At 40.1% G+C, this 14,537-nt stretch overlaps 1 protein-coding gene across 1 annotated transcript; it reads left to right on the top strand.

The window, feature by feature from the left end:
• Positions 1-3,199: 3,199 nt before the first annotated feature.
• LOC120278734 (DNA-directed RNA polymerases II, IV and V subunit 6A-like) lies at positions 3,200-6,736 on the top strand. Its single transcript, XM_039285460.1, has 6 exons — positions 3,200-3,281; positions 4,739-4,772; positions 4,846-5,021; positions 5,104-5,155; positions 6,187-6,254; positions 6,355-6,736. Exons 1-6 carry the CDS (start codon positions 3,247-3,249, stop codon positions 6,422-6,424), a joined length of 435 nt encoding a protein of 144 aa, XP_039141394.1. The 5' UTR covers positions 3,200-3,246; the 3' UTR covers positions 6,425-6,736.
• Positions 6,737-14,537: the final 7,801 nt, after the last annotated feature.

Below are 14,537 nucleotides of genomic sequence, written 5' to 3'. Positions count from 1 at the left end.
CGTTGGACTGTGTTGTGCTGGGCAAGCAGTAGAGTGACTTACCATTTCCCCTTGTTTAGGTTAGTGTGCAATGTGCATATAAACTTTATGGATCCACTAGACTTTAGTTTTGTATACTATTCTTGTATTTGTATTTTTTTTGTTGTATTTAGAACCCTAGCTGATTCTGTTGTGGATTTTGTCTCTTTCATTAGTAAGTTGTGTTAGTAGGGTTGTTTTGAGCCTTACGGTGACTAGGAGGTGGGACGCTGTAGGGCTTGCTCTTTGTTATCGTGGCGATTACCACGTGCTCGGCTAGGGTCGGTGCGTGACATAATTTCCAACAGGTATCAAAAGGTTCGTGGCATTACAATATATATGGACACAGTACCTTGACACCCTATTATCACTTGTATAGATAGGTGTTAGCACTCCGTCGTCACTTATATGTATGTATAGGTGCAAATGGACAGGTGCAAGAAAGATCACAACACATAACATAAACCTTTTAGCGAAAGAACATACTCAACTAGGCAAGCATTAATCATCTACCTTTTTCCGATTATCCATATTTCCAATTTCAATTTTAATCAAATTTCATTCTACCACAATTCACATGGTTCTATTAATCGCTTCCAATCAATTTTTTTTTAATATTATCCGTGTTTTTCATATTGATCCCTAACATTTAATTTATTCTTGTTTCAATCTCCGTAAATAATTAATGACTATCTAAAATTTTTTTATTCAATAATTAAATTATTTTATTACAAATGTGGGCAATAGAAGAACTTTAATTGTAAATTTAGTTATAATTTTTAATTTCAGGGACATTACAAAAATTCTGTGTCAATTGACCAAGAAATTATGATTTTTGCATAAGCAAAAAAAAAAATCTCAAGATATTGTAAAAAAAAAACATTTCTAAAAGTATTTGAAAACCACAGGGAGCTGGATATAAATAAAATAATATACTAAGCTAAACATATAAAGTATGAGAAATGCTATATAGGCTGATTTTCTTGGCCGAAATCACAAGCTGAATAACGTGGTTGGCTACGTGGCAACCATGTCATCAGTTTTCTCTCTCTATGCTAATTAAAACAAAAAAAATCCCAAATGTCTCCCCTTCTTGGACAGAACGCCTTATTCTTCTTTTCTTCTTCCAAGCCTCTCATCTCTTCTCTGAAGCCTTCTATCTCCTCTCCGAAGCCGCAACTCCTCATCTCCTCTTTACCGAAGCCGCCGTACCTCATCTCCTCATCTCCTCTCTATCAGAACCGCAGCTCCTCATCTTCTCTCCGAAGCCGTCGCTTCTCATCTCCTGTCCGAAGCCGCTACTTCGATTTCTCTTGAGTGATCACCCTCTGCAACTTCAGCAACTTTAGTATTGCTGTGTTTAACCATCCATTTATCTAGAATTAGTTAATGTTTCTACTAGTAATGTAATGGTGCTTTGTGTTACAACCTCCTTATGAAGATTCTTCTTTTTAAAGTAATAACAAACCATGGGATAATTAGTATGAATGGATAAAATTTAATAACAGTCAAACTTTTGTTGTTTAGATTTGAAGTTGTTTTAGGGTAAGAAGAGAGGCTTTTCAGCTGTGGATGTTGAAGCAGGATGCGTTTATATGATGCAATAATGATAAATGAAAACAGAGGCATCATGAACAAGGAATGGTTCTTCAAGCAGCTGCCAAGCATATGCAGACCATCTGCTTTTAGATTCTCCACTGCCAATTGACCTCATCTTAAATTTTGAATCTCTTTATCATCTACTATTATCCACTTGCTACCATCAATGCCTGAGCCAATTCGCTACTATGGTTTGATAAATTTCACATTTACTATGTTGTATGACTTTTTGTAACAATAAATCAAACCGATCCTCATGTGTTGTTCTGTTTTCCTCAAAGTTGCCTTCAGTTTTTCATTTTCCTAATGAACAAAATGAATTACTAATTGTTGTTTAGTCACCATGAATCCAAGTTAAATTCTTTTTGGAAGAAAATGTTTATCAGCATCTGTGTTTTGTACTTACCCTTGCTGAAAAATAAATCTTGCTATGAAGAGATCTAAACTATCTCTCCTTTTTTTTGTAATTCATAATTGCAGCAAAGACATACTCTTTTGCTCCTCAAAATGAGAAATCATCAAAATAACAAACTTTTTTCAACAAAAAAAACAAAACAAAATAACAAAATAACAAACCATGACTCAACTTCTTTATAATGGACCTGAAGAATAATGATTACTCCACCAGTGGGAATTGCACCAGTGTATCAAACATAAATACAAGAGCAAGAAGAGGCATCACAAAGGTGTGTAAACTATGAAAATGCAACGAAATGAGCCCAACAGGCACTTCCTGTTAGAAGAAGAACTTCAGATAAATAGATCACAATTTTTTCAGCAAAGTCTCCCTGCGACTCTGATAGAGAGGAGATAAGGAGATGAGTCTCGGAGGCTTCAGAGAGGAGATGAGGAGCGGCGGCTCCGATGGAAAGGAGATGAGGAGATGAGTCACGGCGGCTTTGAGAGGCGGCTTCGTAAGAGGAGATGAGGAGGCGGCTCCGGTGAAAGAGGAGATGAGGAGATGAGTCAGCAGGTGGCTTTCGGGCTGAGAGAGGAGATGAGGACAGCGGCGGAGAGGAGATGAGGAAAGCGGCGGTGAGAGCGAGATGAGTGCCTGAGAGGAGATGTGAGGTTTCAAAGAAGAGATGAGAGGCTTGGAAGAAGAAAAGAAGAAGGCATTTTGTCCAAGAAAGGGAGAGGTTTGGGATTTTTGTTTTTTTTTTAATCAGCATAGAGAAAGAAAACTGATGACATGGTTGCCACGTAGGCAACCACGTCATTCAACCTGTGATTTCGGCCAAATAAATCGGCCTATATAGCATTTCTCATAAAGTATAAACTGATGATGAATAGTAAGAAAGAGCTTAAGATAGACAAGTGGAGTTAATATCTAGAGAGTGAGCGAAAAGAGGGGAGGTGGGTCTGGCCGTTGGATGTTGATCCAACGGCAATTAACATGGTCTCTAATGGGGAGGTTGGGTGGGCCGTTGGATCAAATGTTGATCCAACGGCGCCGGAACGCAGGCTCTCATAAATGGAAGGTGTAAAATTTGACAGGCTATATATGTAATTTCAAGATTGTGCAGGGGTATAAACGTAAAAAAGGTCTCTTTTCTTTTATAAATAAATCGAAGGGCTACTCCTGAGGGTTCTAGGGTTTTGGTCGGAGTTCAAGCTCTTCTCGCATCAATGGCGGACGATGACTACAATGACATGGATATGGGGTCAGTTCTATCTCTTCATCTTCCTTTGAATCCTATTGTTGTTCCTTGTTTTCTGTTTGCCGTGTTTTTCCCCAATTGTCCGGATGCTGGGGTTCGAGGATTGGTGTTGTTCTGTTGCCCTTTGTTTCTAGGGTTGGGGTTTTTGATTATTAGTTATTTGGCTTTCCAATTAGTTTTATGTTGATGCGTTTGATCAAATTTCTAATCTTTCATCGTTTTATAGCATGGTTTGATGGTTTTGTTGGATTTTTTGGATGGATGATCGGTATTTTGCTAGATTGAATAGGTGTTTTGTTCTTTTTTCTAATTAGAGTAACATTTGAGGATGTTATTTGTTTTGATTAGACATTGTATAATCGAAGTTGATTTTCAAGTAGTAGTAGTTGTTGAAACTAGCACCAAGATGAACTTGAAGCATGACCGGATTGCTTATATTTGCATTGATTTGACTGTTTAAATGCTATGTTAGACAAAGCATTGGAATTTTTCATCCAAACGATTTTGTATCACATACGAGTCTGTTCTTGGTATCCAATCTTGTTTTTAATGTAATGCCTATTTATAATTGGAAGTTTATGTTTCTTATTGAGATGGTTTAGTGTAGGGGCATATTACTTCATTTTATCCCATGCTGTAACAATATGCAGTATAAAGAGTGAATGGTGAAGTGTAGTAGGCTATTGCAACTTTATTTTGAATATAAATTTTGTCTAACAATTACTTGTATCTGGATTTTGTCATGGGGACCTTACATTTCATGTCATGTGTTTGAAATTAAAGAAGGTGTTTTTGTATGTTGGCTAAAGTTGTTTATATTAAGTATTTTATAAGACTCTGTTTGGGCTGGTGCCTTTTGTATGTTTCTTCCTCCTTCCTTTCATCACTTTTAATCTGGTTTGCTGAAAAATATGCTGCTAAATATCATTATTATATGAAATTTGACTTTTATGTAATACTTTGTTGTTTTTCTAGTTGTTTATGCATTCATTGCAATTTCATCAATATTTTTGGTAATGTAAATGAATCTTACCTTAGTATTGCTAGATATTGTTTGTGTGGATCGTTCAAGAAGGAAACCTGATGATGATGTTCATAGAAATTGCTCACTTGGATGAATTATAATTTATGTACCAATTAGGATTAATGATTAAATGCTCTAGTTAGCTTGCCCATGATAGTCTTTTCAATATTTATGCATGTTGGGAATGATGATGAGGCAACTTAAAGTATAATATTTCTACAGGTCCACAATTCTTGAGGTGCAACAATGGTTAAATTCTGCTAAATAACAAATTCTAATTTAAAATCCCAACTTTTAAATGTGCCAAAATTTTTCACAATGTTTTTATGAATTGGTCAAGCTAGTTCTTGAAATGGCGTTTGCGACTTTTCTTAATTAGTATGTATATATTGTTTTCGAAATCTTAGCTCCCTCTTGACAATATATATTTGTGCAGGTATGAGGACGAGCCCCCAGAACCTGAGATTGAGGTATGAATCTAACTCTTAACACTGCCTGCCACAATACTAAGAAATTGTGTAACCCTGAATCCTTCATTTGCAGGAAGGAGCAGAGGAGGATGTTGAAAATAACAATGAAGATGTTCCTGATGCTTTTGTAGGTGCAGAAGGTGAAGAAAAAGAAGAGCAAGAACCAGTTCAACGGCCTCGGAAAACATCAAAGTACATGACAAAGTATGAGAGAGCAAGAATCTTGGGCACACGTGCACTACAGATCAGGTTTATCCTTTCGACGGTTGTATCTGAATGAGTTCAATTATTGCTTATTTATAGACATTCTCATGTTCATCCATGTCAACAGCATGAATGCGCCTGTGATGGTAGAGCTAGAGGGTGAGACTGATCCATTGGAGGTAATTCTTACGTCATCCCCTCTGATTGGGTTGATTCTAATTCAGGCCTACCTCTAGGAAATCTAGACCTGAGAAATACAATCGCATGGTTCTTGATTTTGGAATGAATACCTAAAACCATGCATTCCTTGCTTGGTTCCAATGCTTAAAATACTGCTCCTTCAAAGTAGTTTCAATTAATGTGACCCATTTACAGCAATAGGTATAAAGTTCAGTTCTCTAACTGTAGCTTAAAATTGATCATAAACTCCCTTGATCAGGTTTATTTTGACCAGAGCATGTTATTCTAATGCCCTTGGGTATAGTAATCTTGTTGGCATCTGTGACATCCAATTGTTACCGAAATCACTGTTCCATGTCTATCTTTGTCTTGTAGCTTACAGGTATAAGCCAAGTTCTTTATTCATTAGTATATAAGGCTTGGAAAACTTACAATTGCACTTACTTGGAGGAGGAAGAAAGTGATTGCATTTTGTGAGCCTCGTTTATGTTTTGCTGGTGTTTTGTTGGTTGTTGACCTATAATCTCCAACCAAACACCCCAAGCATTGAACTTAGATTGTGGTTAACGCTAACCATACAACTCATTCCCTGCCCTAGAAAAGAGTGGGGTGTATAACTAGATAAAGTTTGTCATGTGTAAAAATTATGTGGTTATTGTCCTTGACAAGCGATTGCTTATGGATCTTGTATGAATATTTGAGGCCTTACTCATGGTTAATTTGTTTATTATTTTTTTGTTTCTTATGATGGAATTGAGTATGGAATTATTCAATTTCTCACCAAGTAGTGTGTCTTGTTTCAAATTAAAGTTCCACAGTTCCCTGTTATTAAATATTGAAATATGTCTTTGCACTGATTGTTTTTATAAAAAAATTTCAACAATGTATGCAAGATCACACTAGTGCCATTAATTTTATTTCTCTATGCGTTTTCATTATTGTGAGTTATATTTTATTAAAGCTCCACGTCATATTCAATTTAGAGTTAGTCATTGATGCACAGCTTACTGTTACCTCGTGCAAAATTTAGATCGCAATGAAGGAACTCAGGCAACGCAAAATACCATTCACCATCCGCCGATATCTACCTGATGGAAGGTAAGCAATCCAAATTACTCATATCCCTTTGTTCGTTTGCTAAACAAGTGAGTTTCTATACACGCATCGTCATCACAATCACATCAACGTTTTTCCACAGTTATGAAGATTGGGGAGTTGACGAGCTTATTGTGGAGGACTCATGGAAGAGACAGGTCGGCGGGGACTGAACAATTCACCAATCATCACATAACAACAATGCAGCAGAAACTTTTCTCATAATGATATAAAATCCACTTACAACTATGCAACCAGTTGCTCTAAAAACCATGCTCAGTTCTTTTCAGAGTTCTGTATGATACAAACTCAGTTGTAGTACTGACAACCACTGGTTCATGAACTATATCTGTTAGTATCAAATGAGTTGTGGTTTCATTTGATTTATCCGCAGTGTTATGTGATGGTTATGACCTATTATTGTTGCTGTTTAAATGTAGAAGTTGATGAAAATTTGGGAAAAAATTTATGTACAGTGTGATGTTCATGTGAATGTGCTTGTGGTGCTTGTGGTGATGCACTGATGCTCATGTGGTGCAAACAAACCAGGGAACTTTTTGAGATTTTAATTTTTCCTCATTAGTTTTGCATATATTTGTCACTAATTTTTTGAGTTTTTAATTTGTCTAAATGAAACTTACATTTATGCATTTTCCAGGAAAAATTCTTATCCAGACCTGCATTGCCCGTTTGCCACTAGACGTATACATTTTTATCTAAGATTTTTTTGTTTTCAACTCTATATTTAATTGAATTTTTTTTTTTGGAGTTTTATAATTATTAAAAATTATTATAAATGAATGCCTTATGATTGTTTTTAGTGGAAATTGCCAAAAAAACCCTTTAAGTTTGTAAAATTGCTAAAAACACCTCGTTAATTTTGCAATCTCTAAAAACTCCCTCCTTTTAAACTCTATGTTTTTCAAACCCCCAAACCCTGTAACGGATGTGAACGGAGTGAGTTTCAAATTTTATGACTGAAAAATGCCCTTGCATAGTGAGTCGTCGGGTCTGCACCATCTCGCGATTTGAGAGAAAGTGAGTGGTTTTTCCGTAGGGGTAACCCTCGAGAGACAATTTATTGGAGCCGTTTACTTGCTTTTTCTCAACTCGCTCTTCACTCTTCCATTTCCAAGTCGTCTCCCGAGTTGTCTCTACTGCGTGAAAGCCTCCTGTATTTCTGCACTTTTTCCTTTCCACCCAGTATCTCAAAGGAGAAGTCCCCGCATGAAACTAGTTGGCATTTCATCGGTTTGCAATCTAAGGTATTGAGTATGGTTTTATGTTAACTGACTTACATAAAGAAAGATTTTTTTCGGTTTTGCTTTTGTGTTCCCTGCTTTTTGTTGGAAGATATCGAAAGTCTGCAGAGGGATTTCTCAGCGGGTTTTGTTAGTCCTAGGGAGATTTCTCGCTAGGGTTTTGTTTTTGTTTTGCATTTTCAGTCCGTATACACTATCAAAAAGTTTTTTCGATTGTTATGATTTGTGTAATATTTATTATGTACATTTCCCTTCATTTGATAGTGGTTGCAGTTTTACAAAATGAGGTTGGCGTTTAAAAAATGAGATGTTCACGGTTTAAGTTTTGTTGTCTCTGCTTTAAGTATTCTCGTCTCGCTTTAATAAGTTTGGGTCTCTATTTAACATTTGATATCTTTGTTTAATAACCGAGAGGTTACCGCTTAAAACCTTAAATTCTGCGCTTAAACTTTTGTGAATCTTGCATGTTGAATGTGTTGTTATTGTCGCAGTCGGTGATTATGGCGGTCAACCTAGTTAATGGGCGATGCTATTTGACACCCTAGTGGAGACTTTAATCGAATTGAAAAATAACATGACCCCCTCGACATCTGGGAGATTATTCGACCGGACACCGTTTGCGGCGCATCGAGATGGAAGCTATATACCAAGAGAGGACCCTTCTTGATTCTCTTTTGCAAAATGGTATGATGGTCGCACCAATAAATTTCAGGATCGGGAAAGCTCTCGAGTTTCGCGACCTCAAGATGTGGCCCTCGTTCTTGGTCTCGTTGCGATGAGCGCGCGAGCTGGTCTTCGCAAGAAGAAAACCCGTCGGCGTCGAGGGGAGGTATCTATCAAAAACCCACGAGAGACACGAGACTCCATCAAGAGCACTCGTGCAACTTGTTCGACGGAGGGGAGAAGAAGATAATTTTTGTCAAACTCCCGATGGTGTACCTCATGGGTGCAGCTCTTCTTCCCAACATCGTCATGCTCGGTTCCGAACTCGATCGTTGATTATGTCGATGATCTACCGGGCCATGGGGCGATACGACGTAGGCGCGAGGCTGACGCCAAGTGGCTTATGGAGGATATTCCACAAGCGGCTGCTCGAGTGCAAGATAGATGCGCCGGGAAGAAGACCAACACAGGGCACGATTAAGGGTTGCTCTGGCGCGCTTAACGTCCCGGTTTTTACTGAAAGTGACCGGAACGAGGGAAGAAAGTCCGCTTTCGGCAAGATCCCAAGGATGTTGTGCTACGGTGAAAGTAGTCTACGGAAGCAAGCTGACTGTAGAAACCAAACTTGTCTTCGCTCGATGGAAAAGAGGTAATAAATCATGGACATGATGTTTAACATAAGTCTTTAATGTTTAAACATTTTATTTAGCGCTTAACTTTTAGTATTTACCATTTAACTATTATTCATACTTGGTTTAAATATTTTTGTTCTCCGTTTAATTATATTCTATAACGTTTAAATATATAAACACCTGTTTAAATATAGTTTTATAGTTTAAAATGAATGATTTCAATTTGAAATTGTTTGGTTTACATATGTTAGTTTCTAAAATGTGGTTCCGTGAATCGTTTGAAGAAGAAAATATTCGTTGGGGCGAAGCGAGATGGCGGATGCTATCTGCTCCGAACCACTTGCTCGAGGCGGGATGAGAGGGGCAGACCTCATCGCGTGCGCACTGGGCGCCTGCTCTCCTACTTCCGACCCCACCACGCGCGCAGTTCCTCGACGCCGGAGAAGCCCTCCCCTACCCCGGCAGATCGCAACAATCCCCCACCACGACAACGACAGGTCCCCCGATCATGGCGGCCTCGGCCATGGCACCCTCCGACCGTGGCAGCCCCTACCTGCGACGTCAGAAGATGTCACGCAACTCTTATGCGAGCATGCCAGATATTGATGATCGAAGTTTCTCGGCTTGTCGCCGTGTTGAGGCACTGGAAGAACGTTCTCACCAATTTCGCGCCGATCCCTCCAAAGAACCCAAGCACCGAGCGACGCAGGCGTCGGGATGTCGACGCAGCGAGCGATCATCGGGAAGGTCGTTCCAAGGCGGCCACATTCGAAGAGACTTGCGAAAAAGAGGAGAACAATATCGCCTTTGTCTCCACCGCCGGGCTGACGATGAAAGCAATAGCAACACCATCGACGGTCGATACTTCTTCGGAGTCCGTCCGCGCTGATGACATGGCGTGACGGTGGAGGACATCGTAGATGATGTAGCTGTTACCGCAGTTGAGAAGGTCGTTAACTCTCTTCTTGATGAAAACCTCGACCCGGTGGAACCGGCTGCCGAGATTGCGGTATCAAAGATGGACACAATCCCTGAAGATCAAGAACAAGTTAAGGGTGTGTCTCCCAATGATAATGTTGTCATGGTCACGGTTGAGAAGATCGTTGAATTTGTTGCCATGGCCGTGGCGTGGCCGGCATACACATCAGCGGGAGACACAATCCCACCACAACAAGAACCATGTAAGGATGTGTCGCATGGTTGATGCTGTCGCTCGTTGTCCCGCGATCGAGCCGACACAATCCCACAACAAGAACAACCATGTAAGGATGATGTGCAGGTTGATCTTTGTCGCCATCGTCCCAGCATCGAAGGAAGATGATCTCAAGACCCGACCGAGCAACGAGAGAGATGATCAAGGCCAATCAACAATGGGACTGCAGCTGGCTCGGAAAGCTTTTATTCGAAGAAGAAGAAATGGGTTGGCACGTCGCATCTTAACAAATCGAGCGAGGAGTTGATGAGGATCTTCCTCAGCGCTCTATGGACAGGTAAGTTTAAAGTTTTTATGATATTGTTTAAAGGTTTTATTATAGTGTTTAACGATTTTCTAATAGTGTTTAATGCCTTTATGTTATCATTTAATTTGTCTACTTAACGTTTAATTATATATAATATCATGTAACAATTGATAATATCATTTAAATATTTACAATATGGTCTGTATTATATCTCAGTATCGTTTAACCTCAAAGACTTGTCAGTGGTGGAAGAACGACATTTGTCGGCCACCACACGCGACAAATTATACACTGCTTTGAGGGGAAGGAGATGGTCATCGATGATGTGATGGGACGCTTTCGTATGCATAATACAAAAAGTCGATGAGCAAAGAGCCATATCCTCTAGAAGCAAGCGCCTCCATCACCCTCGGACAGCTTACTGTCGTTTATGTCAGCGGGACTGACTACGTGAAACAATTATGGCTATGGTCGGGGATGTCTGTGCGCAACTCGCATGAAGTTCAAATTATCATCCTCCGATAATCATGAATGGCCACTTCCATGTCGTCAGTCACCGACAATGATAAAAAGAATACAGCATTATTCTTCAGCGTCCGGATACGATAAGGACGCGTTGACATGGTAAGTTTTTAATTACGTCCGATTAATATCGCTTTGATATTTAATCGGTATTCTAATCTCGACTTGCATATCTCGACAGAGGAATCTATCTCGACAATTGTGCCGATGCATGGAGTTCGGGCGAAGTCGGCGACTACAGCATCCTCGCCATGACGACTTGGAAACCCCACGCCCAAAACAAGGAAGCGCCGATTGCGCGGAGTCCTACTCATGCGGTTTATCGAAAGCAATTACTTTGAGGGTGAGAAGTTACGGCTCACCGCGAGACAGTGCGTTCCTTACCTCATATTAAGGTATGTTACCCGTGATACTTAAGGAGGGAGGCGGCGGTGTCCCAGTCCATGCAAAGGGGGTCGCATAAGCGGGTTAAATTTTTGTTTTTGAAGAACATGTCCTCAGTATATCTCAATGTCAATTTTGTTTCGAATGTAAACCTCGGACAAATTCAATTCATTGTTTTTGTTTTCGAAGAACATGACTTGTATATCTCAATGTAAATTTTGTTTGTTTTTAATTGTAAAGCAGGTAAAATGCATTCAGTTTCATTTCATTGTTTAATTTACGTTCTAATTGTGTACATTTTCAGTTTCATTGTTTAAATATACCATATATCATTTAAACATCGGCCTCAAAATATTTCAAATTACAGTAGTATCCGCTTTAAAAATAACACCTGCCTCGCTTTAAATAAATGCATTCATTGTAAAGAGTAAGAGTTTAAAATATGGAAAGTTCCGATCGATCATCAATAATGTTTAAATATGGCGACCGCGTCATGAGAATGCTTTTAAATATGGCAGCCGCGTTCATTCAGTTTCATTTCATTGTTTAATTTACGTTGTAATTGTGTACATTTCCGTTTCATTGTTTAAATATACCATATATCGCTTTAAACATCAAATTGAAAATAGTTTCAAATTATAGTGTTCTCTGTTTAAATACATTCAATTCGTTGTAAAGAGTAAGAGTTTAAATATGGAAAGTTGCCCATCAATACACAATGCTTTCCGCCATCGTCGTCGTCTTATTTACAATGCCTAGTCGTGGCGCATAGCTTTCATCAGTAAGATCGCGTTGTCGACCGGGATCCATGGCGCTAGGCCGCAATGTAACTTCGTGACATCAAACGCCATGCGACTCGATCCTCTTTCGCCCAGGTAGCCCAGTCGCCTTCGTCACAGCGGTGCGCAGAACGAAGCTCACGATTTCGCCCAAGGCACAATAACGTCCGGGTACGGGGAATATAGCTTCCTTATGACGCCGGCTTGTAATTGTCGACGTGAAGTCACCCGCTAATAAATCGATATACGCTGGTCTGCATCGCATTATTGCGCTAAGCGTGTTTGCAAGGGATACCATAAACTGCCACCTTCGACACGAACAAGTTCGAGTGGCGAGATCTACGGAGTTGTCAGACCGGTCGATCACTTTCGTAACGATCATCCGACACAACGACCAACACTAAGATTTTGGTTGTCCTCAACAATGATCTCTACCTTGAATGTATGTCCGGGCATAAGTAGGTCTCCCATTTGTTCGCTCGCTCACGCTACATAACATGCGCATCAACTTGAACACGCAAATAAGGTTAAAACAAAGACGATGATGGTTAAATAATTGTGAAAACATGTTTGAACATTATTGTAAATATTTAAACGAAAGGATTAATATTTAAAAGTCGAGTAAGTGTAATTAAACAAAGATTGAGAATGTTTAAAAGGGTGACACTAAATGTTAAGTGTAAACCAACATTCGCAGACCCATGGAGTTTCCACCATTTCGTCCACCGGGTAAATGGCGAGTTTCCTTGACCCAAGCATTGAACGACTCACGATGTTTGAATACATCTCACCCCCAACCATCACCTCGAGCAGATAATTCGACCAATGTGCCATATCCGAGTTTATTAATCAACCGTGATGAGCTTCGCGTGATGTGGCTGGCGCATCTCATTCACGGTATCATCGAAATCTTTAGCCGTGGATGCCTTCCCAAGTCTTCCCAAGTCTGACATTGGCTTTCATAAAATTGGCCTCCAAATGTCGAAGATAGTATGCATATGGCGAGCAGGAAGACTCTGCAATTCTTTGCCACAAGGCCCTCGATCCGTCCGACACGAAGGTAATTATCCTGAGTAATCTCCATCCTCGTGATAAGGCATCGCCTAACTTAGATATGAACGAGTCCAATTGGCATCGGTCTCGTTGTCGACCATCACAGCAAAGGCGGCGATGGGAAAACCATTGTTTCCATCTTTCCATGTGGCACCCAAGATGGGGGACCCGATATTTTTCCAAGGAGGTGTGTACCGTCGAGAAACAGTATAGCCGAGCGCAAGACCCTCTTCGAATACCACAATCCCGATCGCACGCAGCTATGGGTTGTCTCGACCACCTTATCCACGCGAAGCAAAGCGATAAGTGAGTTGTAGATGTCGGCGCCGTCGAGGACCACCCGCGTGCTCTTTTTCCAACCAAGACTACTTGTATGGTATGTGGACACCATGTCTCGCCATAGCCATGTCCTCGAATGTCGATGGCGCTCATACGAGGGCGATCGCCCGAAGCTCTCGAATCACTCGTGCGCTAACCCAGTTTTTGGGCGCTTTCGGATGTGACGTCAACCTATGCCACCACCGCAAGTAGTGTGATCGGGTTGATTGTCTTGATTCCCGAAAAGTATTTTTGTTGCACTCTTTTGATGCGTGAAAGCATGCGCCAAACGCACAACCATCAGGGCAGCATTCCATAGTCACCCGATGTTTTTCGTTTCTCTTATGAATTTGAAGTCAAAATCCTTTTGATTGCATGATTTGAAGTCACATTCTCGAAATGTTCGACACCGTCAAAACGTTGTCCGATATCCAATATGACAGACTTCGAATGATCCGCCGAAGCAAGACATCCCAGCAGTCGCCGTGAGTCAGCCATGGGGACGAGCACGGAGCACTCGCCGGAATCTGATCCTTGCCAACACTTCAGATCAAATGAAAGATCGATATGTTAGCGGAGAATATAACGCTTTAAGTGATAATGTACAATATTTAAACGTTAAATTAAATACTTAGCGAGCTAACTAATAACGTAAAACGACTAGTACTAAGATGTTAACCAAAGTGATTTGACATATTTAAACACTAATGATCCCGCATACAACCGGAATAATTAAAAAGAAAAGGAACTTACAATCGAGTAAAAACTACGCTTTTCATTAGATTCGACTAATGGCACATTTTCTGCTCTCGATGACAAGATCAACTTCTGACAGCATTTGAAGATAGAGTGCACGTGACACATCCATCCGAAGTCAAGATCGTTTTTCTATAGGACGCTTTTATATCCATCCGAGTGATGAACTTAACCACTCGACAGTAGAAACTCGGTGACCCTATCGCTCACATATCTCACTACACCAACTCCTCAAAGTCGAGCCGGGTAGACATTAGCACTCTTCCTCCCAGTCAATCTAGCAATACCACAAAACTCTCCATAATATCGATCGAGAAAACCGAAATCGTACTAAACCAAATGAGACGAAGAACAAAAATAAGTCAAGAAGAAGAAGAAGAAGAAGAAGAAGAAGAAGATGTAAACAACAAAGCGGTCGAATAGGCAAACAAAAAATTTGCAGCAATGCGTAAAGCGA

The sequence above is a fragment of the Dioscorea cayenensis genome, chromosome 16, assembly GCF_009730915.1.
Source record: "Dioscorea cayenensis subsp. rotundata cultivar TDr96_F1 chromosome 16, TDr96_F1_v2_PseudoChromosome.rev07_lg8_w22 25.fasta, whole genome shotgun sequence".
Lineage (NCBI taxonomy): Eukaryota > Viridiplantae > Streptophyta > Magnoliopsida > Dioscoreales > Dioscoreaceae > Dioscorea > Dioscorea cayenensis.
This window is presented reverse-complemented; position numbering and strand designations above follow the sequence as displayed.